The 24979-nt window shown below is 40.5% G+C and overlaps 2 protein-coding genes across 2 annotated transcripts in view; both read right to left on the bottom strand.

Annotated features, from left to right (window-relative positions):
* The window catches only part of b3galt1b (UDP-Gal:betaGlcNAc beta 1,3-galactosyltransferase, polypeptide 1b), a 48197-nt gene extending 40793 nt beyond the window's left edge, over window positions 1-7404 (bottom strand). Inside the window, exon 1 of the mRNA XM_030081560.1 lies at window positions 7329-7404. The gene's annotated coding sequence lies outside the window, so the exon portion shown is untranslated. The remainder of the gene's footprint in view (window positions 1-7328) is intronic.
* Window positions 7405-10070: 2666 nt separating this feature from the next.
* xirp2b (xin actin binding repeat containing 2b) lies at window positions 10071-24031 on the bottom strand. The gene is made up of 9 exons (XM_030081013.1): window positions 23975-24031; window positions 22756-22884; window positions 21973-22062; window positions 21610-21667; window positions 21341-21429; window positions 12928-20772; window positions 11202-12879; window positions 10380-10510; window positions 10071-10191 (listed from the first exon to the last, which is right to left on the bottom strand). Exons 1-8 carry the CDS (start codon window positions 24029-24031, stop codon window positions 10419-10421), a joined length of 10038 nt encoding a protein of 3345 aa, XP_029936873.1. The 3' UTR covers window positions 10071-10191; window positions 10380-10418.
* Window positions 24032-24979: the final 948 nt, after the last annotated feature.

Here is a 24979-nt window from a genome sequence, read left to right as displayed (position 1 = left end):
TGCTTCAAACTGTATGGTAATAGCACTGTAAAATTTGTGGCAATTCTTGAACTCTTGACACTTGGAGCAAGCTGTGTGTTTTTATTTTTATTTATTTATTTATTTATTTTCCAAAAAACATTTCTGAAAAATGACTGTATTTGCTATTAGATGAATTTATGTGTCAAACCTTCCCAACAAGAGCCATGACTCCACCTCACATGATCTCACCTACCAGGATAAAGATGCAAACTACAAACTACAATTTGATAAAAACATTGTGTTGTCCTGTTCATTGACTTTTCAAAGGCACTTGATAATGTTGGCAGTAATGTTTTACTGAACAAGTTGCTCTCTATTGGTTTAGATGACTTTGCCTGTAACTGGCTCTATGTACACTTTTCTGTGTGAGTCAAGATCTGAATCATATTTGAAGGAAAGTGCTCATGCTCATCCACTACCGAAAGTCAAACTATCATAGAATATCATCTGAAATTATGACGCATTGCTTTTCATACCTACAAGTGGATGGGAACATGCTCCAGGGGTCGGTCCTTGTTTTGTTCTTCTTCACATTACATACAAATAATAGTGCAAATTCATCACTGTAATTTCCATTTTTACGCTGATGATATCATACTATATGGCACAGGTTTTACTGTAAGGCTATCACTAGATTTAATTCTGCTTTTGATCCTATTCAGATATTTCTCACAAATTTCAAGCTTGTATTATACTCAAAGAAAACAAAGCATACGTTATTCACCCTCTTATTGCTAATAGTTATGAACAGTCTTGGTGTCCACGTAGCATCCAAACTGAACTTGGACAATGCACCTTGGAAACATGAGTAAATAACAAACGGCCTATGCAGAATAATTAAGGATAAAAAATAGCTTTTTTGTACAGAAACAAAGCATGCTTTTCAAAACCGCCTGTACAATGCACGTGTCGTGTCTGTACTTCATTATGGAGCCATTTTGTATTCACATGCTGCCCCTTTGACTTTGAAGCTGTTGGAGGCAGTTTACCACAGCGTCTTGCATATAATTGAAGAGATAAATTCCACATTTGCCATTGTGATTTATACAGAATCAAAAAACTGAAATGCACTGTATTATATTTGCATAAAAAGCTGTACTTTTTAAGCTAATTATAGCCCTTACATCTCTACTGTGTTTTAATTACTGACATAATGCGATCAGATTGGTTAGTTTTAAATGCTCTATGAAGAAACTCTGAAAGTGGCAAGACCGGTTTTTGGTGTGGTGTACTTTATGAAACAAGAGTTTCTTGTCCTGTGCTTTCAAAGCAGTGATATCTCACATTTTCTGTGATGTTAGTGACTGCCTTTATAACAGATGACTCTGAATGTTTCTGACTGACTGCAGGAATATGTGAGTACACTGTACTGTGCAATTTCTTTCTCATTTTGCTGAACTTTCTTTGACCTAAGGTACCTCTTACAACTGATTTATATCTCAATGTGGCTATGACGCCTTCTGTCTGAGGAACACATTGTATAGCAAAGAAAAATCATCCAACAAGAGGGAGACAACTTTTTCGTGAACTATCAATGCTGTGCTTCTAGCCTCCAATTACTTATATCTTAGTATGACACTTGTGAAATTGGAACTTTAGTCTCTTTTTACATGAAAGCACAAAAAAAGTTTGAAATCACTGAGTGATTACAGGCTTCTAGAGCTATGTATGTATGTATGTGTGCATACTACAGACAGTGATTGCAAATCTAATTATGCTGCGTGCACTAGGTTTCAGCTGGAGCATCCACATTGTAATGACATCACCAGTGATTTTGGGAAACACTTTGGAAAGTCGTGTCCACAATGATCATGGCAAAGTGTTTTTCAAACTAGAAAATCCCTATAGAAAAAGTGAATTAGGCTATAGCCTCAGTGGTTCCTCAGACAAATGTGCCAAAATTGTTTTGATGAACACAAAAGTGTTTGGATATATAATGCTGGATAACATAAAAAATTTATACAATACAGGGAGCTTTGCTACTGTGCTTTAGCACTTCTGCTGTATTGGTGAATATAGCAAAGAAATGGAATATAGTGTTTGTATCTCTGGAGCGAATACAGGGCAAATATTGGACATGAAGAGCTACAGTCTCTGTCTGTCCACCTCTATATGGCACAGAGCTGAAAAATCAAGGGAATCTTTCAACAATTATGTTCCTTGTAATAAAAACTGGATCATTCAGTTCCTTCTGTTGGCCAGAGTTATAGTTAGAGGCAATTAAAACAAAAAGCGTTTTGATAGTGGATAACATGTCTGAGTGAATCCTCTGAGTAGGGAGTGGGATGGAGGCTGTAACCGCCTAGGGTTCTCCAAACCACAGTATAAAGGTAATGAATCACAGTATTAATTCCAACTGATAATTTGTGCTGAAAAGGGTTTAATCATCATTTCTGAAATATTTTTGGTACTGCCCTGGAGGAAAAGCCACACAAAGTCCAGTGTAGTTGATTGGAGTAAGGAGTAGGGGAATGTAGAACATCCTTAGAGATAAGAGCAAATATTCTACAGTTAAATGTGCAGGTTTCATGAAACATCTAGACAGTGTTACGCACTACTCCAATACATGGCATGTTTGTTTGTAGGTTTATTAGATTAACTGAATTGGTTTGAAACTTTGCATCATGCTATTTCGTGCTAAAATTACAATTCAAATGATGGACCAAAATAATTAGGACAGAGAATGTTCTACACAAGGCTGGTAGTGCAAGTTAAAACTATTGTCCTCTTTAAAAACTTTACTGTCTGGCTAAATATTTGAATTATTTGCTTAATTCTAAACTACATGCCTTTCTGGAGGTAAATATATCGTAACCACAGCAGTCAGGGTTCAGACCACGCCATTGTTTGCAAACCTTGTGTTGAATAATATTATTAAATTGACAATAATGGTTGATTAAAAAAACATTGTGCTATCCTATTAAATGACTTTTTAAAAGCATTTGATACTGTAAGCAGTTTTCTCTCCATTGTTTTGGATGATTGTGCCAGTAACTGACCTTACACTCACCTCTCTGTGAAAACTATTGTTTGCTGATAGCATTAAATCAAACTGTTTTTGAGATTTCTGAGGATATTCTACAAGAATCAACATGTTTTCATATGATGACATCAGAGAGGTTTTGCATCCTTGCCATAGGTATGCCAAGAAGGACCTTTCCCTAGCCATGCAGGTCAGGGTTTAAGAACCACATTGGTCCTGTTATGGCTTCTCATAAACAGCTGTGGCAACATCTTTCCCTCACAAATATCGGTTGCATACATAAGTACAAAATAATCTCTGACATTTTCAAAGTCAAAGCTAACTTTCCCAATATCACTCTCATTCATGTTCAAAAAATCTGAAAATCCACTTTGTAAAACTTAAAAGTTGTTTTGCATATGTAATTTCATTTTTGTGATTACTTGGCTTCCATGTACTTTCACTAAAATTACTGTAAAGCCATTAAAATTTGCACACTTGAAAGGAGCTATTTTTCCAAGGTGTATTCAAATTCTGCTCCACGGCTCTCATCAGCTTTGAGTGGCTGTGATTGACAGCATGGAGGGCAGAAACCAAGCACAGTGGAGGTCAACTATTGGCTGAAAGCTGCACAATGGAACATGGAAGCATGTTCATAACACATAAGGCAGCCGGACATATACCTAAACTAAGCAGCGAGACCTGGCTGGACCACTGACATCTCCCTGGTTGACCCAAAGGCCAGTTTGAGCTTTGAATAGGGACGGGATTTGGTATGACTGCATGACTATTAAGTGATTAAAATACAGTAAAACAGTAATTTTAGTTAATATATGTATGTGGCTGTCAAGTATTCACAAGATAGAATTACCTAGTAGTGTTGCATAGCAGCTTTCTCGTTTCACATAGCAGTTTTTCATCTTTTTAACATGAATGGGAGTGAACTGTGGTCAGTTAACATTGACTTTAACGCTGCCACACACACTCTGTACAGATTTATGCAACAGATATTTGCAATGGAAAAACACAACCATGACTACTGACAGGATGCAAAAATATGGCCCATAGGTTCTGGCTAAGTTTAGGTAACTAAAACAGAATTAAAATTACATGGGCCTGCCTGGATTAGTCCAAAGCTGTTTTTGTTTGTTTCCGATAATAGTGATTATAGAATTGCTCTGGAAACATTTGTCTTGGTCCTCATATTTAAAATACTGAAGCAATTTCAAACTGATAAAATAAAACTATTTTGAAATCTACCTATTAATCACCTAATCAGGCAGCTGGTTAGGTATACTGGTGGAGCCACTGTGAGAGTGAATAAAATAAAGTTGTATGAATTTAAAAGGGAAATATTAAGTATTTCTACTGCTCCACATCACAAAATGACCAAGTATCTGTGGGAGGATGATAGAGTTACAGATCAATATAAATGACTTTGCAATTACCTCAACAGGTGCTGAGGTTTCTGGCTTTCAAAACCCACTTTCTGGCCCATTTTCTGTTTTGGAACAAAAGCTTTGCATCCCAGTATAATTTCAAGAAGGTTAAAAGCCCTGTTCTCAAGCCAAAAAGTAAATGACAAAGAAGAGGTATTGTGATACATTATCTTTATGATGTTTCAGTGCAATCTAATTGTCTAGCTTGCTCTATTGTGTAAATGCAAGAGATGAGACGGGGCTGAGCTATGAAGTTGTGTAGAGGATAAGTTCTGTCAAAGTTGTTTCAAGTCCTGCTGGTCACTGAAAGAGGTCGCAAATTACTTAATGTCCCTTTCATTATAAAGACTGTTCAGGTGCACTTTAATTTTGATATTCTCATCTAGAAAATGGAAATACAGATATATTTTTATCAAAAGCTATATATTGAGTTTACACCTTTGAATGCTGACATGAAAGCTGGATCAGCATTCAAGAACGTGTATCGTAACCATTGTGTTGTTCCAGGTGTTATGAATGTGCAGGTTTCAAACTAAGATCTCTGACAGGTTGGGGACAGGGAGCAGAGAGGAGAAAAACAGCAGAGAGAGCAAAAGAAACTGCTTTGCACATGGAAACATTTTATCATTAGAAAGCCCAGACTGAATTAATGGAAAAATAAATTCTGTGGTATTGTGCTGATACTGTCACCATCATCCCTTCATATTAACTGAATCCACTGTATACCAATAAGTCACTACCACATGCTTTACTATACATTACATTTGCAGGCAAAATCCTAAGTTTTTGTTGCTGTTGCTTGTGTCATAGTGAACATTTCACATGTGTGCAACCTTAATTTATTCAATACAACATTCAAATTCTCTCCTACAGGTAAGAACCACACTTAAGAAATTAGACAAGCATGTCTAACAATTCAAATTACTCCTCTAGATATGGAGAGTAGTGACATAAAGATAACATTTTTCTCTTTTCCCCTTGAATCACACTGGTGACCTTGAGTAATTCTAATTCCTACCAAACAAAAGTCCAAGCCATGGTGCCTCTAATATCAACAAGATTAATAAATACTGTTACTCATGCCTGCGTAACACTAGGAACAATACTGACAAAGCAAATATACAGTCACTTAAACCAGGGATTAACGCTTTAGACTTGCCTCCACTAATCACACCTTGCTGAAATGTGATTACAGAAAGTATAAGAACAGAGATGGCATGACACGGGTTGCAATATAAGCGGAAGCTCTGCAGCAAGCACCACAGACAAGGAAAAAAATGCAGAGTACACAGTCTGGCACAGACTCTGACACTGTATGGCCTGGCAGATGAACATGTAATGGAAACCACCATGTGGAAGAATGTGGAAGAGGATTACCATTTGATCCAGATAACGATCTAAAAGCTCCTAGCAGCAGCAGTAAGAGGAAACCCAGCCCCACTACAAGGTCCTCTCCTATAATGCTATATTATGAACATTAAACAGCTTTCTATAACTCCTCAAATCATTATCATAAGCTTTGATCCCATAGTAATGGTGAGAGGAAAAAAAGATGACAATGTGGCTCCTTTTGGTTGTTAGGTTTTGATGCACTACGTCACAGACAGAGATCTTGACTCTATATTATGTTTATGTGTAAAAGCTGATGGTGACAATGCTGTATTTTTACAATTAAACTGCAATTTTAAAAGTAAAAAAAAAGTTAGCTGGGGTTGAAATTTGTGATTTCAGCATGATTCTCAATAAGAATTAGCGTTTTCAACTAAGTTTACATCACCTCACAGACATTATTCAAGCTGCGGAAACGAGCAATTAAACCCTTCCCTTTTCATTACACTGAACTAATTCGCTCCTGGGGCTCCCGGTAATCTCTAGGAATGTCAAGGACAAAAACTTCCAGTTTACTGTGATTTCTGTGACCGCATCACTTGCACTCTCATTTTCACTTTTTCCATGAGCGAATTTAACCCAAATCACTGAACTCAGTGATTAACTGAGCACCACTTCAAGTAATCTGAATGCGGGGATCGTTTGAGGAAATTAAAGATGACTTGATTTGTGAGCTGACTTCAGGTCCGTGGAAAAGCGATTGCGCATTTGCAGCGATTCATCAGTAATTTGGCAGACACTGTTCCAACATTGCAGAACTGACACTGACAAGTTCTCTATGGGCTCAAGAATAAGTACCGAGAACATTTCGTATGTTTTTTTTCTGGGCGGAAGAGAAAACGCTCCTGTATCTGTATTCTTAGGGACCTGCATATCCATAACAAGCCTGATATTTATTCCCTGGTTTTCTGCGCTAGGCTGTAATTTACCATGACTGGCAAAGCAGTCACGGGATTTAAGGGGTTTCAAAGAGGCACTGCAGCCAAGGTAGTCATTACACTTAGAAGTGATGAGACTTGCAAAAAAAAATCACCTGTAGGGCTGTTAAATATTGATAGACATGAATTAACTATTCAAGCATGTGCCATCGGGGTTAAAGTTTGATAAGCTAAAGTGCAACTTGCCCACCGTCTCCCACCCCCATCACCCGCCCCGTCCTGTCCTGTCCCGGACAGCCTATTTCTAACCACGAGTCCAGAGGTTACATTCCTTTCCGCAAATAAGACGCAGATCAGCGCCTGCTCAACACGAGCTCGAGCTGAAGTAGCGCAAGACACAAACGGCTGCACATGGAGCACGGGAGAGATCCCTGCCACCCAGACTGGGGACACCCGGACAGCTGGGGATGAGCGCACAGAAATCGGGAAGGGCAGCTTTATTATTACCTGGAGATGCGCGCGTTCACAATCATGACAGTCATCACTAAGAAGTAGAATCCGCAACGCACGGGAGGCTCGAGCCCGCTGAAAACAGCATGTCAGGAAAAAAAAGCAACACAGCATCCTTGTTATGCCTACCGTTCTCAGTGTCTCCATTCCACTCAGACTTGTGGTCCTGATGATACGCTACTGCCTGCCTCAGCATCCTAAAGCACTATTATTTGACTGGAGAAAACATGATGGTAGTGCACTGAGCTGACGCATGGCTTGACGAGACACACACGTCCAATCAGATTGTAATCCGATAGTCTCTTTACCAATCGGCTCGGGGAGAGAAAGAGAGGACTCTGCATATAGTAGCAAGGTAGATTGACGCTGTGAGAGAATTTCCAGTCAACTCCTGACGGGCTGTTTTCACACTAAACAACTAAATCTTTGTCGAAATACATCGTCAGTTCCGCGTAAAGTTGGCACATAATAGCAGCAAACAGCATCCAAAGTTAGAATAACTGAACGAACAAAACATTGTGTCTGATTGGTCACTATTGATTGTTGTGGTGTCTATAATGTATAGTTTATTCTAAAGAATGTATACCTTCTAGCTTCCAGTTAGTCTCCATTATTAAAAATAATAAACAACTGTGCAAACTAATACTATTTAACAACCCTCAATACACCTTCACAATTTGAACACTTTTGACCATGATGTGGCAGTGCCAGCCTTTGGATTAAAAACATACATGCAGATATACATACAAATGTACATGCACAAATAGCCAGTGTCATAGCAGCTGCTCTAGTGCTTAGAGTCAGACTCACACTGTGAGCATGTGGTAGTCCACTGTGAACTGTGTGGCTCTATATGCTGAGAGGTAGGCAAGAGGTAAGAGGATGACTAACCACATTTGGTCATAAGCCTATTTTAGACTGGTTATACTGTAGCATTTATTTTAAGACCTGTTTTCCCCTGCTGTTGTAATGCACCGCATGTGCTTTAATCCCATCATTCATCAACATTTTCCAAAGCTGAATCTTCAATTTTCAGAGGGGGAAATTTGTTGCCTCCTGTACGTACACCTCCAGTTTGAGCTCAAAATCCCTTTCAGGATGAGATCGCTTCTAAAGAAGATTATATGTAAAGTATGCAAGGGATCTGCTGACCCACTACTGTCTACTGTAGGCTACCTCTACCAGCTCAACTCCTGAAACTTCACTGACAACACGTCCTCTCTGGGTTTGATATTAGTGAAGTTTATGGACAACAGATTAACATTTTAATATCATATGCTACACTGTCTTTGCCAGACTTAATGCAGGCCATAGAGGAGAACTTTTCAAACCTGTTTTCAGAGAGACAAATGAGACATTTAATTTAAATTCAATATTTTATTGCCCTTGGATCAGCAATAAAGTAGGTGAACCAGCCTGACAGCATGACAGAATCAGGATTTTCTTGTACAAAGCAAGACATAATAGGCTACTCTAAAAAAAAAAAAAAAAAAAAAAGAAAAAAGAAAAAAAAAAAGAGAAAATGTTCATTGTAAAATATGTGCCGTTCAAAATAGGATACAAATGTCCAAAACAAACATGATTATTACCAATTCATTGTTTATAGTATATACTTTATATATTATAAATAAAATACTTCCAATATCATTTACTAGGCTGCACACCAGGTGCTAGAAAAAGGCAAATGTAAAAATGTTGATATGTTGAAAGAAAAAGCCCAGAAAAAAATAAAACAATAGCAGAGTCCTCTCCATGAACTGACACAAGACCTACAGTAGCAACAAACTGACTCAGTTGTACAATAAATGTACATCCTATTTAATAATTAAACAAACGGGGCAAAGACGAGACTGTGTTTGTTTTAACTGTCCGAGTGCCAGAAGAATAGTTTTAATATACTTTTGTCATTAACAACTCATCTGTCACCAATTTCCACCCAAGCAGAACTACAGGTTAAAACCATCCTGAGGAATAATGTGTAATCACTTTTTGATTGAGCTCTTCTAAATCTGTCATGATGCTGTTTCTATCCCACTGCATGCTTCCTAAATCTAGGTAAATGCATATAAGCCATTACACTGTTATAAACTATCACTGTTTGTTGTCAGATTTGATTTTGGTCGCTTTGGGTCAAATATTAACTGGCATGTTTGCATAACTGATGGATTTCAGAAAGTAAGTAAAAATTAAATAAAAGACACTGAATGGAAAAGTCAGTGCATGACAGGCCTGTCAATCCAAGGCATACTATTTCACGCCTACATCCCACACTCCACACTTACTCCACTCTCTATCCCTCTAGTACTTACTCCTGCAATCTTCTTTTCCACGCGCACACCATTTACAAGTATGTACACAGTTGCTTTCACCGTTTCTTTCACGTTTCCCCACATATGCTATTTCCCTACTGTTCATTTTCCCTTTCATATCACTTATCTGTTTGTCCTTCATCCAAACATCTCCTTTATTCTACCAACAGGATGGTTCTTTGCTTGAAGCTTAGAGTACCATTTACTGCCTCAAGTTTCTTATTTGGATTTATTTGTCTAAACTATGTGGTTAAGTTGCTCCTTTTCAAAGGACACTTCTGGGAACAGCTTTTCTGTGTTGGTGTTTGGGTGACTTTGGGGAATTGTCTGGAGGGGGCCACTGTGGTTTGGTCATTTGAATACCTTCATCTATTATAAAGGCTTTCTTTGGGGGGTCTGCCTGTGGAGGCCAAACTACAGATATTTTGTTGGTATTTGGTTTGGCTTCATCAAATGATTTACTAATTCCTTTATCAACAGTACTTGCTTTGTCCTTGTCTGTTGAGGTTATACCGCTCACTGAATGTCTCCATTCGAGCTGCTCTTGTGGGGAGATAGGTGCACCACTTCCTGTGGGAGGTTTCGGCCCAAGTCCATTATCGAAGTTCCCTTTGGATTTGAGGAGTTGTTTGTAATGGGGGAGACAGTACAAATGTCCATGGAGAGAGACATAATTGCCTAGGCTGGAAGAGAAAAGAATAAGCATCCACTGGGAACTGTGCAAATCATGAATCATAAAACAGTTACACTTTTTTTGAAAAGATACACTTTAATTACAAAAACTTTCTTTCATGACCTGCAGCTGCCTCTTTTTGAAATAATTATGTAAGGTCACAGTTCTGATTTGCTTGAATGAGAGTGACATATTTACCTCAATTTACTTCTGCAGTGCTCACAGCAGAAACACGTTTTATGGTACTTTTTTCTGTCCATTATCAGAGCATCCATCGGATAAACCCTCCTCCGACATACAGTGCAAAGCTCCGACTTCGGAACTCGAATCTGTTAGAGAGAGATAGTACACTAATCGTTAATCTTTGCATCATTCAACAGGAGCGACATATCTTTAGCGCTGCCTCACAATGCAACAAAATCGGTTGAAGCATTCTTTCTGTTTTTACTATAGCTATTGTGTTAAATGCAAAACATTAACCAACATTTGCATTTAGAACAAGGATAAGTATTATTACATGCTTTATTCACACAGCTATCAACACTCTGTCAATGTCAAGAAATTGTATTTTCTGTAGCATGACTAGGGGTTCAGGGTCTTGCTCAGCTGCATGTTGGCAGAGTTGCTAAGCACCACAGATGAGTTGTCAGCCACTGTTAAATGCATGCCCACCAGGGATGCTTCAGCTAATAGCAGCCTCTTGAAAATCTCACTCCAGCTACCGTGCCTATTATGACCAATTAGCACCAGGTCTATAAAATAACTGTCACTGTTAAAACCTGCATGCAAAAATAGAAAAAAATGCGATCACAAATCATTTTTCACGTAAAATGTAATCTTAGTTTCAGTTATTACAAACACTTATGAAAAATCCCTTTGCGGTCCTTGTACTGCAGCAATCCCAAATACTGATTAGAGTTGGATACATCATGGAGCACATGCAAAACGACCCACAGAAATCCTTCCATCCAATATCCATGCCATTATTTTCAGGTTTTATCATGCTGTGAAACTCTGTACCGGCTATGACAGTTTCCGTCTGATGTGACACGATTTGTGATGTTTTCTCTTCAGAGACGGTGTATCCCAGACTCTTGAAAACTGTCTCGCTCTCTGTCCATGTTTTGTGGAAATTCCTCAGCAGCTCCTCAGTAGAAGATTCATCGTAGGTGTTTGTACGCCTCACTGCTTTTCTTTTAACTGCATCAGCATAGGAGAAAGGGGGGCGCTGGGTTGACACACTTTCTGAGTGCTCAGACACAGTTGTGATGGTCCTTGTTCCACTGGTCTGGTTGCCAAATTCATCAACATTTGAGAAATGTTCTGTAACTGATTTGGTTTCAGAGTGGGCTGATGGCTCTACTGGCACAGTTTCTGCCACATCTCTCTGGGGAGGGAGGGGGGTGCTCTGCCGTGAGCTTCCCTTAGTCTCTTGGGGGCTCTCCCGCTTTGAACTGTCTGCTCTGGTTTCACTCGAGCTCGATGCAGGCTCCTCCTCATTCATTTTCTCCAGTTTCAATGAAGAACTTTGCTCATGCATTTCGAACACATTTTTAATAGCCTGGATGTCAAAAGTCGCCATTTCCTGTTCTAGATCATCCGCTTTTTCGTGGTCAGTTTTTACATTCTCGGCCTCGTTCTCAGCAAATGGTGCCGGCTCTTGTGTGACATCTAATTTCTCTTTTGGCGATTCAGACTCAGACAAGTCCACTTTAGTAGGCTCATCTTTTTCTTTTCCTTTTAGTTCTTTGTCAGATTCCTCCATTTCTAGGCCAGATTGTACAGGGATATCATTTGGATCCTTTTCCAAATCAGTCTTATTTATTTCAGCCTCATCTAAAAACTCTTTTTTATCTTTTTCAGATGCACTTAGATCTAATAGGTCTGATATGTCCGAAGCCTCAGCAACATCCAAGTCATTTTTATGCAATGATGAACTGCTCTCTGTGGTTGGTTCAGACTTACTTTGAAGTCCATTTTCATCTACATCCAAACATGCTGGCATGTGAACTGGGTCCTTTTGGTCATTTGCAGGATTTACATCAGCCGTCTGAACCTCCTTCAAAGAATCTATTTTGTCATTTTCTGATGCAATTGTTGTATCTGATATTTCTGAGGCCTCTGCAGCTTGGGTCTCAATTTTGATTTGCCGATGGAATGATGCAGGGGATTCCACAATCTCAGATTTCTTTTCTGGGATTTGCTGGGGGAAAATCACTGGGGGCGGGGTCACACCACGTGAGAGCTTGGCTGTTGTGTCTTTCAGTCGAGCCAAATTTTCTGCTTTGTCAAAAGTGGGAGACGGTGTAATTCTTGTGATGCGAGACGTTGGGGTGTCACACCTGCGTGGCGGTGGGGTGGGAGGCGTGGCTGGTCTGTGCAGTAGAGTGGGTGATGGGGTCACTCTCTGAGGTGAGTCAGTTCTTCGTGTGGATTCAATAGTGATGAAGGTTGGTGAGGGAGAGCGCATCCTCAGAGACGGTGATGGGGCCCTGAGGTCGGTGGACTTGCCCTGGCTCCACTCTTCCTTCCTTCTTTCACTAGATGACTTTTTCTTCGTTTGACTCTCAACTTTCGCAGAACCAATGCTGATCTTAGATATTCTTTGTGTTGCCCCACCAGAGACATGTTTTTCAGAAATGGGCTCACTCTCATGCTTCTCCATTGTGTCATTACCTTCTAGAAACATGAGTTCAGCCTCTGCTAGTTTCCTTACATGTGACAGAACGTCTTCGATTTTTGGCGCCTCCTCTTCAGTTTCAGATCCCTCCAGTTCACATTTTTCCTCGGCAGTCAGGAGCCACTCTGGAACCGTATTGAGCAGAGTCCTGACAGATGTAGAATCAGTAGTTTCTGCAACGCTTTCTAAGTCTGTGATGTGAGAGATTAATGCTTGGACCTCTTGCCTTTGAGACTCCTCTGTGCTCTCTGTTGTAGACTTAACCAGAGTATTTTGTTCTGACTCGGCTGTCACTGTAATTGGGACATTCCCGCTTTCTTCTTTTGGTTCCTCTGTGTTCTGCTGATTAACAGCCACCTCTTTCTTCTTTTCAGATACCGTCACCTGCTTTTGAGCCGTAACTGCTTCCTGTTGCTGGAAATTCTGATGCACTTTGCTTTCTGTAATACTAACCTCTTGCTGGATGTGAATGTGCTCTTGCTTTATGTTGTTTTGCATTTGGACAACTGTGTTTGTTTCCTGGGTTTGAAGGACTTTTTCAGACATCGCTTTTTTAGTTTCTGCAAGATCTGTCTTTGACTCTGTGGGTGTATCTTTACTGTGATTTGACTGTGCACCATTTTTGGACCTTTTGGACTTCTTTTTCTTTTTTGCTGGGGCTGGAGTGGCAGGTTGTTTGTCAGTGATGCTGGCAGCAGTAGGAGCAACAGGAGGCTCAGTGGGAGCAGCAGCAGGGGAGGGACCACCTTTCTTAACCTTCTTTAACTCTTCTTTTTCTTCAGTGATCACTTTCACCTGAACATCTTCCTTCACGTCTGCCTTCAAATCCTGCGATATAACTGTTTTCTTAGTCTCATTTGCCTTTTTGGTTTCTTTCTTTTCAACTTGCATTTCTTGCTCATTACCCTTTTTCACCTTTTGGGTTGATTTTCCTGCTTTTTCACTTGCAGCTACATTTTCTGCATTCACTGGAGGATCAGAAGCTTTCTCCTGGCCCTGGCTAACAAAACTATCATTTTCCTTCTTGTCTGTAGCCACTTTCTCCTTTTCTGCAGGCTGATTGTGGTGGTGATCAGGTACTTCTGGTGCTGTATTATCTTTTTTCTTCTTATCTTCAGATTTTGATTTGCTTGAATTTAAATCCTCCTCAGTAGTGACAGTTTCAGGTTTTACTGGTTGAACAGGGATTTTCTCAGACAGAATTAGTTTTTCGTTTTTCTTTTTATCCTCAGATTTGTTGGAGCCCTTTGTTTTCAGATTTTTGAATTCTTTCTTACTTTCAGTGGTTAGGCTCTCCGCTGTTTTAACATCTCTGACTGAAGTCTGGACTTTGTCAGTGACAGCAGACTGAGCAGACTGTTTGGACGAAACAGAGACTATTTTCTGTGCCGTCGTAAGCATCTGTTGTGTAATGGTTGAAACAGATGAGGTCTGGTGAACAGAGGCAACACTAGAAGTCTCAATTTGCTGTTTAGCAGACAACATAATTGTAGGTGCTGGGAGATTTTTCACATTTTTATCATTAACAGTGGCATTGATTTGTGTAGTATCTGCGATTGCAACATGCTTAGATGACTCAGCAGTTAGTGAGTCTGACTGAACGTTTAACACAGCCATTACAGCTTTCTCCTCAGCAAAATCTGATGTACTGTTCTTTGATTGCTCTGTATCTTTGGTGGAAAGCATTTCAAGAGCAGCGGTGACTGAATCATGTATGTAAGTGGGAGTTGGAGTAGTTGGGGGTGTATTTTCCTCCCTCAGCTTCCGGTACTTTTCCTCTGCCTTTATTAATGGAGTGTTAAATTTACTCATCTTCCCTCTCATGAAAGGAGGAGGGGAGGGCGGAGGCGTGAACTTTACAGGAGAGATGTAAACTTTCTTTTGTGGCCGTGGTGATTCAGGTGGTGGGGGGATTTCACATGAAACTGTTTTCGATGTTTTAGATTCAATTTGACTCATTTCTATAACTGATTTGTTGGTTGTGACAGTCTCAGATGTTACCTGTTGTGTTTTGCTGAGTTGCACTTTAGGCTCGAGCTTTGGGACTGGGTGCAGTGCGGGAGCTTTCACTTTTTTGACAGTCATTTTTGTTGCCTTTGCCGGCGCAGGGTGAATTTCCTGTGACGGTATGCTGTCCAGTTCTTGTTGAGAGGGAGGAGGCGGGAGGAAGTCCTGCTCGCTAGTGAGCGGTGGTGGTGGAGGAGGAAGGTGATCAATGTCAGAGTCAACTGATGGAGGAGGAGGAGTGGGAGGAGGAGGAAGGTCAGTGTCTGCCACTGGTGGAGGTGGAGGAGGCAGAGGCAGATCAGGTTCTGGAACTTGTGGCTTTGGGGTGTAAACATCTCTTTTCACTTTGGTTTTATCTAATTTTATCATTCCCTTGGGATTTGAATTGAGATTACGGAACTCTGTCTTCAGTGTCTTGATGCCATGATTCTGGGTTATAGTTTTGTGTTCCACGACTGTTGTTGATTGCTGAGTAGATGTTCTAACACTTCGAGTTTCACTGGATTGGGAGTGATTTTCTTTTGCTGTTTCGTCCACGGTAGCTGTTTTTATCTTTTGTATATTCCTCTGTGCATCAACTTTTAGGTTTTTCACCGCGGGGCTCTGTTTCACTCTGACTCTTCTTTTGGCTCCAAGTCTTACTTTTGTATTTTCACGCTGTGCTGTTGCCAACAATGACTTGATAGTGCCTTTAACGTCTCCCTTTATCACCTCTTCTTTTTCCAACTGAGTTTGCTCCTGCGTCTCGTATAATGACTTAATTGACATCTTTACATCTCCCTTTACATCATCCTCAAGGCTTGCCCTCCTCTGCATTCTTGGTGAAAGTTGAGGCTCCAGTAAGAGTTGAATCGTTCCTCTGACATCTCCCTGAACATCTATTTCCTGCTGACACGTTCTCTTTTCACTGGAAGCCTCCTGTAAACACTGCATTGCTGTGTGAATATCACCCTTCACAATTTCTTCCTTTTCAACTTCCCTCACTGCTTGTTTTGCCTGCTCCAAAGATTTTAGAGTGGCCTTGACATCTCCAGGAACTAAATCCTCAATGACGGCTTCAACTTTCGAAGCTGATGATTTCTCAAGGGATCTTAGAGCTCCTTTGATATTGCCCCGTATAATATCTGGCTTCTCTACCTCCTTGTGCTGCTTTTGAGCCTTCTCCAGGCACCGCAGAGCCTTTGGTATGTTGCCTTTCACCACCTCCTCTTTCTCTAGGACCACTGTCTGATTCACGGATTCAGACAGAGAATTCAAAGCAGCTTTCAAATCACCTTTGACTATTTCTTCCTTTTGGAGTCCCTCCAGTGAGACTATTGGCTCAGACATGAAAACTTTAACTGTGCTGTGAACATCACCAGGAACAATATCCTCTACTGTGCGTTCAATTTGTGTTTGATTACTACAAAGGATGAGTTTGGTGTTCTTGATGTCGCCTCCAAGAATCTTCTCTTTCTCTACTTTCTCAGGTGGAGATTCTTCATCCTCTAAATGCAGTTGTTTAAGATAGTCAAGAGCCCCAGATTCAATGCACGTGGAGTAAAAGTTGACATTTCCTTTTTCAGTGTCATCTACCTTTATCTTCACTGTCTGATCTGGATTGTCTTGACTAGACAGTCGTTGCAGAGCACTTTTTATATCCCCTCTTATGATATCTTCTTTTTCAAAAGTGGCACTCTCTTGTTTATTCAGGAGGGAATATATTGTCATCCGTATGTCTCCTTTCTCATCCTCCTGGATGAGTATTCCACGTTTAGCTGACCCTCCCTCCTTGAGAAGGTTATTTACAGCTTCTTGAATGTCACCTCTTAAAATCTCCTCCTTTTCCACACTGTTGCCCCTCTCTTGGTTGAACAGTTGGTGCACAGTTGAACTGATGTCACCCTTCTCTTCTGAATCTATTACTATCTGCCTCTCCTCTCTCTCCCGCCTGTTCAAAAGGTTCATCATAATGCTCTGCAGATCCCCCCTGATGACTTCCTCTCTTTGAATCTGTGGAGCCTGCTTATTCATTAGCTGATATTTTGCCATTCTAACATCACCAATTTCATTTGCCTCAATGAGTATTCCTTTTGAGTTCACCATTTTCTGGCTATAAAGCTCCTCAAGGGTTCTCTTGATACTCTTACCCATGATTTCAGTCTTCTCCACACTTGACTCATTAAAGTAATCAAATGGCGTTGTTTCAAACAGCCATGTTGTGGTCTTCACATCTGCTTTGGGAATTTCCTCACGAGTGATGGTTGTGTCTTCGCCCTCATCTGCCTCTTTAATGTGGTCAAGGGGATTTTTTTCGAAAAGCCACACAGATTGTTTGACATCTCCCTTTGCAACCTCCTCCTTTTTAACTGTTTCAACCAGATTTTCAGAGCTCATGCTTCTTATTTTGTCAATGGACTGGGTTTCAAATCTCCATTTTGCTGTCCGGACATCACCTTTTTGTATTTCACTCACATTGACTGTTCTAACAGACTCCTGTGATAAGGCGTCTGACTCAAACCAATGTTTATTCATTCTAACATCGCCTCCTTGAATGTCATCTACAGTTTTAACCAAAACCCTCTTTTCCTCTGCAATACTATCAAGAGGTTGTGTTTCAAATTTCCATTTGGCAGAAGTGACATCTCCTTTTTGCACATCCTCTTGTATGACAGATTTGATGACATAAACCTCATCTGTGTCCCTTATAGAGTCAAGGGGCTTGGTTTCAAACAGCCATCGGGATCCAACCACATCTCCTCGCATTATTTCTTCATTTGTCACAGTGGTGACCTCATGGTAATGACCCTCTTTGTCCTGGATGGCATAAAGTGGCTGAGTTTCAAACATCATGGTGTAGTTTCTCACATCTCCCTTCTCATCTTCATCACAAACAATTTTTTGCATTTTTATCATTTCTGTCTCTGTCTCCGAGGATGCCTCCTGAATTTTATCCAAAGAATAGGTTTCAAAAATGAAGCGGCCCTTGTCAACATTACCTCCTTGTACATCACTCACAGTGCGACTGCTCATGGACTCCTCCTGGCTATCATGTATGGTGGACTGGTTTTCAAATAGCCATTTGCAGTTCACCACATTTCCCTTCTGAATGTCCTCAGACTGAACAGTTTTTAGTTTTTGCATTGTTTCCTCAGATGTAGACGTCATGATATCAGATGTTTGGTTTTCAAAGATATACTTCATCCTTGACACATCTCCAGACTCAATGTCAATCTCGGTGACTTGCTTAAAAGAGCCCCTTTCCTCCCCAGTGAGGTTCTCAAGTTTCTCCGTTTCAAAAAGAAAACAAGCCGTTCTTACATCTTTGCCCCTAATGTCCTCTTCATTCACAGTGCATGTTTTCAGAACTTTTTCCGTCTCATCATGGATAGTATCAAGTGCTTGTGTCTCAAACAGCCATGTGCAAGTTTTGACATCTCCCTTGTGTATTTCCTCAGAGTCATTTTCACTCTTTAACTCCACTCTTTCATAGAGAACGTCCATTGGTTTTGTTTCAAATAGCCACTTGCAGGTTTTCACATCACCTCTCACAACATCAGTAGTTTTATTTGTCCCTACAATTTCCTCATCTTCAATGTTGCTGAAGTACTTAATAGCATCGAGAGGCTGCGTTTCAAACAACCATTTGGCAGTTTTAACATCACCAGATTCTACTTCTTGTTTCGATATACCCTTGATAATTTGGTATTCTCTATCGCTTTCATCAAACTGGTCAATTGGACGTGTTTCAAACATCCATTTGTAAGTTGTTACATCTCCTTTCACAACTTCTTCACGGCGCACTGTTTTCACCTCATGGAAATGCCCGGAGCTATCTTGCATGGCATACAATGGTGTAGACTCGAAGAGATTTTTATTTGAGCTCACAGCGCCAGAGGATACACCCTCTATGAGAATCTTATGAGATTCATCCCTTCTGCTCAAATCTGTTGTCTCAAAGATTTGTTTGTAGTTCAACACATCCACCTTATCAATTTCTTCCAGGTCTATTGTCCGGATGACTTCTTTCTTTTCCTCTCTAATCTGCTCTAAGGGCTGGCTTTCAAATTTCCACTTCTGGTGTCTCACATCGCCCCTTTCCTCACTGAGTGCTACTGTTTTTTTCAGTTTCCCCACCTCTGCAAGCTCCTTCAGTTCGTCAGCTGGCATTGTTTCAAAATAATGTCTTGCTGATCTGACATTACCTGCAATTATTTCCTCTTTTGTCGTGGGTCGAGCATTTGAATCATCTTTTAAACTATCCATTGGCTGTGTCTCAAACACCCAGCAGTTCTTACGAACATCTGCCCTGCAGCTGGTGCCATTGTCTTGGGTGAGGTCTTCCTCAACATTGACAGTGCGAATAACCTCTTTCTCCTCCTCTCTGATGTGCTCCAGTGGCTGACTCTCAAAGCGCCACTTTTGGTGTCTCACATCTCCTTTTTCCTCTTCATTCATTGTTGTCTTTTTAAGTTTTCCAACCTCGGGGCCATTCTTCCTCACTAATTGAGGGCTGCTTTCAAAAAAGTGTCTCGCAGATCTAACATTGCCTCCAATAATTTCTTCAATAGTTTGAGGTTTGGCATTGGAGTCATCCTTCAGAGAATCCATTGGCTGAGTCTCAAACACTAAACAGTGCTTACGTACATCAGCTCCAATGATCTCTTCCTTTTGCATGTTTGAGCTCTCCCATTCATTGAGAGAATTTAAGGTCTTTATCTCAAACAGCCACCTTCCCCAATCTCCCTTATTGCTGTCCTCCATGGAAAGACTACACACAAGTTTCAAAGGGGTAGAATCTCTTTTTGTCATGTCCAGGGGTTGGGTATCAAAAAGCCAACGTGAGGCGATGGAATTCTCCAATTCAGTTTCAATTTTGCGCACAGATTGGATCTCTAGCATCTGGCTGGACTGTCCCATAAGGATGCATTTGAACTGAGTATCAAATGTACTTGTTATGGTCTTCGTTTCACCATTAATTTCCTCTAACACTGACCTTAGAATGAGAAGGTGACTTTCATCAATGGTCTCAGTGTGGCCCAAGGTTTCCATGCACTTGTTGTCAATCATGTAAATGGTAGCATTCCCATCCTCTTCGGAGAATACAATCTCTTTTGTTAGATCTTCCTCCACATGCCTTTTATTTAGATTGTCCATTGTTTGGGTTTCAAACAGCCATGCTGCAGCACGGACATCTCCTTTGTCTAATTTGTTGAATTTGTTTTTATATTCTGTTGAGTTGATATTTTGTGAGCCCAGTTGGTCCATGGGCTTGGTCTCAAACATCCAAGCTGTGCGTCTCACATCTTTTCCAACTATGATTTCCTGTTCAGTTATTTTGTTATTGTCCTCATCTTCATCTGGAGATTCATCTTTGATGGTGTCCAGTGGCTTGTTTTCAAACATCCAACGCATCGACTGTACTTCTCCGGGAAGAATCTCCTCCCACTCTGTGTAATCTTGGTCTGGGCTCAAGCTGCCATCATCCTCATACATGTACTCTTGACTCTCTATCTGGTCGTTCTCAATTTCAGCCTCATCACTGCAGAGCTCTTTCTCAATATTCTTACGAACCTCAGGATGAATGTGCTTGTAAAGGCGTTTCAGCTCATACATATTCCTCTGCTTGAAGTAAGCCGCTCTGTTGACTGGGTATTTGGAGGAGTAAGTAGGTTCTGGTGGTTCAGGAGAGTAATAGCACTCTGGAATATTTGGACTGTCTGATGGCATTTGTAGTAAATCTGGTGGTGGGGGTGGAAGATAATCAGAATCCTCGGTGGGTGGGGGTGGAAAGTCCTCATAATCCATAACTGCAGCAGTCGTGTTTTCAGTTGCTTCAGTGGCTGATGCTTCATACATCTCATAAGTTTCAGCCTTTTGTGCCACATTTGAGGACCACTTAGATCGATTGATGTCACGAGAAATCTTTTTGAGGAAGAAAAAGTGATATTTATGGGTACACAGTTAAAGAGCCATCACATTACTCTGTGACAGAGTGATACATACATTACATTTAACTTGGTTGTTGTTCTACTTTGAATACACATGTAATGTAGAAATGAGATTATAGTAAAATTGTAGTACAGAGTAGAGAACCTTTCAGAGTAAAAAAAAAACAAAAAAACATCATGATATTGTGGAAATTATTACCATAGTATGCTCTTTGTTAAGATCTCAGAGACAAATAAACCATAAATATAGACAGCATCTCAAATGTCAGTTTGCTACACTCTGGGATTACCTAAACTGAATATTCTCTCTTTTCAAAATATTGCATAGTAACTCTGGTATACACAGTACTCGAGTTGAGGGGGGATGAGGGTGGATGGCATCGCCCCTGAAATAAAAACGGTCAAAATCATCCCCCCTGTAAAACTGCCATCCTCACTTTTCATCAAGTGAAAAAAATTGACAATCCCCCCTGAATTTTTTTTACAACTCGACTACTGGGTATACACATAATAAGTTCAAATGAAATCCTGGAATGTATTACCTTGATTTGTTTGCTTGGAGCAGCCTCTTCTATGGTTCTTTCAAAGTGATCCCTCAGCTCTTTTGTAGTGTACCTGGGAAACTCTTCTTCTAAAAGTCAACACAGACAAAAAAAAATAGATAAATGGACAGAGAGAGAGAGAGAGAGAGAGAGAGAGAGAGAGAGAGAGAGAGAGAGAGAGAGAGAGAAGAGATGTCTAAGACTTGGTAGACTGAATGTCACTGACAATATATTGTGGAAAGTATAAAAACACCAAAAAAGCATCCCACCTGTTTCACCTTTATGGTTTTCATAACTGGATGCCAAGTTATTGTCACTGTATGTCACCTATGTGTAGTAAAAAAAAAAAAAAAAAAAGAAGGGGAAAATAAATTAATCAATGTTAAAAAGAAAGATGCATGGACAAGGAGATAAATTTGTGTGCTACAAATTTCTGTTGAATGAAATCTTTTTACTTGCAAAGAAAACTGTCAAACACTTGGCTGAAAAAAAAAAAGTTTAATCACACAAATGAAAGTAACTGATTATGGCTTCACAGCTTTTACTCAATATGGCAAACAAAGCGTCTGGCTCATTAGCAGAGCTTTATAGTTGTGCCTGCAGGAACACAATAACAGAACACGAATCCGTACCATCGCTTCTTGGTTGAAATTCAGCTGCTGACTGCTGGGGACGACTTGCCTGGAACTGCTCGTCATTGTCACCTCCGAGTTTGACATTTCCTGTGAAGAAGAGGACAGTGATTGTCACACAGTCCGAGAGGTACACACACACACACACACACATACACTCGCAAACGCACACGAGTGACCATGCACACACATACACAGACAGCTCTCCTCATCTCCTGTCGCATCCCCTCATAAAGTCACAGCCACAGACCGCCGCTGACTTCACTTCATTTGCTCTGCCATCCAAAGCTTAAGTATACATTACCGAGTGCCATGCAGAGAAGAGGCTTGATTAGATTGATTGCTGCAGTTTCAAATGATGCTAATTACAGTCAGAGGCAAGATACCATGTGAATATTGGCTCTATTGTGTTCCAAGCTTGCCACTCATATTGGCTGCAAACAAAGAGAGGGAATAAATTGTTTTCCATTGGTTTGTAGGAGTCCACACATACCAAGCCCAACAGTCAAAACACATGACGGTGGAGCGCTGGGGATTTCGTCGACCAGGCCCATGCTTCACCTTGCTAGAAATGCCATTCTGTAATGTAAACCTTGCAAGCTTTGCGCTGGTGTCGGTGTAATGGAAAGTAACCTAAATGTGTGTTTACTGGGTGAACAAATTGAATCCGGGTCAGCTCGTGGCAAACGTGCCATGTTAGTTGAACAGAGGTATCAGTGTCTTTTTCATGCATTACAGCATCAGCCTGACAAATGTATACACATTGCATTTTAATTAGTATACCTGCACAGATCTGTGATGGAAATGGTACTGGGTTACATTGTGCGATGTTGCAGTTTCCTGGGTCTCAAATTGTTTCCTCACACTGGCAAGTCCCCCAGGCAGGGAACAGACCTCCGACTCCTCCATGACCTAATGAAGCAGGAAATATCATTAGCTGCCTCCACTTCTACATGGCCTGAAATCAAACTGATGCCTAATAGGGCTACTGTGCCTGGTATACACTACAGGCTGCCATCACAAAAATATAGTCCTGCTAATGTCATGTACTCTCTCTCTCTCTTTTCTCTTTCACCTACATGCCCCCCCACACACATGCACGTACACAAATCCGCATAACATTCTATTTACGTAATGCCCCTCTGCTGCACTCCGAGGACAGTTTAAAACTAAGACATGGAGCACAGGATCCTGCAACCAAACTTACAGCCAATTTTGTTTCTGTTTTCTGACAGTCTATTTTATACTTTGCCCAGAGAGAGCAGTGTCATATTTCCTGTCTATCAGTACATGTATATGCAGAGCTCCTGGCCGAGGCTGCTAACCCTTGCACTGACAAATGTCATCACTTCCATTTATACTGCACGACAAAGCCATGAACAACGGCGACAATGCTGAGTCAATGCATAACAGCTACCGCGTAACACTAAATGCTCTGTAGCAGTGAAAGACTAGGACAGAAAACACACACTGGAATAGATAAACAAACCAATTAAGAGAATGTGGAATGTGGACATGCACATGGTTGGGTTAGTTATAATTAAATAATTAAAGCAGCCATCGTAAAACTTCTCAGCGCATGTAGCTCTAAAGTCATATAGCTGTGCAGAGGTGAAAAAAAGCGAATATTTTATTCAAGTATGAAACGCTTCCTTAGTCGGATCTCACTCAAATATAATTGCGCTTGTAAAATAATTGCTCATGTAGGCAGCAAGAAAAAAAATGTTGTACTAAACAAAAAATTATGATGATTTCCCCAAGACATGTCATCAGTAATGGTTAGTTTCTAATTTTAAGTAGCCACTTTGTTCATGTTAGAGAAGGTGATATCTGGTTAGTATAAGGTGTTAAGATGTTTTGGAAAGCGTTTGATTTTTGACATTATACTCAGTCCCTTTTTTGACAAGACATCAAGTGCACAATCTGCCAGCAGCAGCAGTAGCTGTTATAAACATGCTGTGGCTGAAATGATACACTGTCCATGCAGTAGGTGTCGTGGTACCCCGCTGGAGAAGGTGTTGTCCTCTCGCTTGGAGACAGCTGCCTGGTACATGGCCATGCAGCTGATCAGTGGGATGACCTCTGAGTCCTCAGAGCGAATCCGGTTCGTCTGGTTTAAATCTTTCAGGAAGTCCTGCCCTGGCTAAACTTGCGCTGCCGGCAGCTACAGCACAAACAGCCGATAGACCAGTTAGTCTTTGAAATGGAGGAAAATGTGTGCGTGTCTCTGATGTCAAGAACATATCAGGCACATTTACCCATTAGATGGCCATCCAACACTGGGTGTTGTGTAAACATATAATCAACATATTGCTTAGGATGTCAGATTCCCTTATATTTGCACAGCCACTTCATATTCCAAGCCACATATCTTGCAAGTGAAAATAAAACACTGTTTCTATCAGTGTGCATTAGACAGCAATTATTCAAACCAAGGCTGTGCAAAAATCCACAGGGCAATACTAACACTGAATTTTGGATCGGTTGAATCTAGCAGTCCTTTGTGACATTCTTTCAATTTGGAAGCATATTTACAAAGACAACAAAACTTATTGCAACAAAAGTCGGTATCCCTTTGAGGATGCACCAATGAACGGTGCAGGTGGTGCTTTCCTGAGTGATGCATTCAGGACCCTCTACAGAGACATTAGTTAAATCTATTACACACATCCCACTGGACCTCCAGTAATACAGAAGATTTACAAGGTCTATAATAGAATGATATACAGGGCTAAATAAAGAAACGCCAACATGAAACATCATTCCCCAGAGTAAGAGTTGTTTTTTTTTTTTTGGTAACATGAGGTAAGGTCCCTACCTCACATAGATTCTAGTCCATCCCTGCTAGATGGAAAACATATTTTACATAATAATTGTGTTCTTTAAACAACTAGGTGAACAATTTGTTCACTGCCATCCTTGAAGACTAAGCAGAAATGTATGATTAGATTAAGGTGATCATAGAGACTGAATTCTCTCAAGCATATTTAGATGAAGTTTATGCCTA

The sequence above is a fragment of the Myripristis murdjan genome, chromosome 21 (assembly GCF_902150065.1).
Source record: "Myripristis murdjan chromosome 21, fMyrMur1.1, whole genome shotgun sequence".
Classification (NCBI taxonomy): Eukaryota; Metazoa; Chordata; class Actinopteri; order Holocentriformes; family Holocentridae; genus Myripristis; species Myripristis murdjan.
The sequence above is the reverse complement of the archived record's forward strand: the minus strand, read 5'-3'. Positions and strand labels throughout refer to the sequence as shown.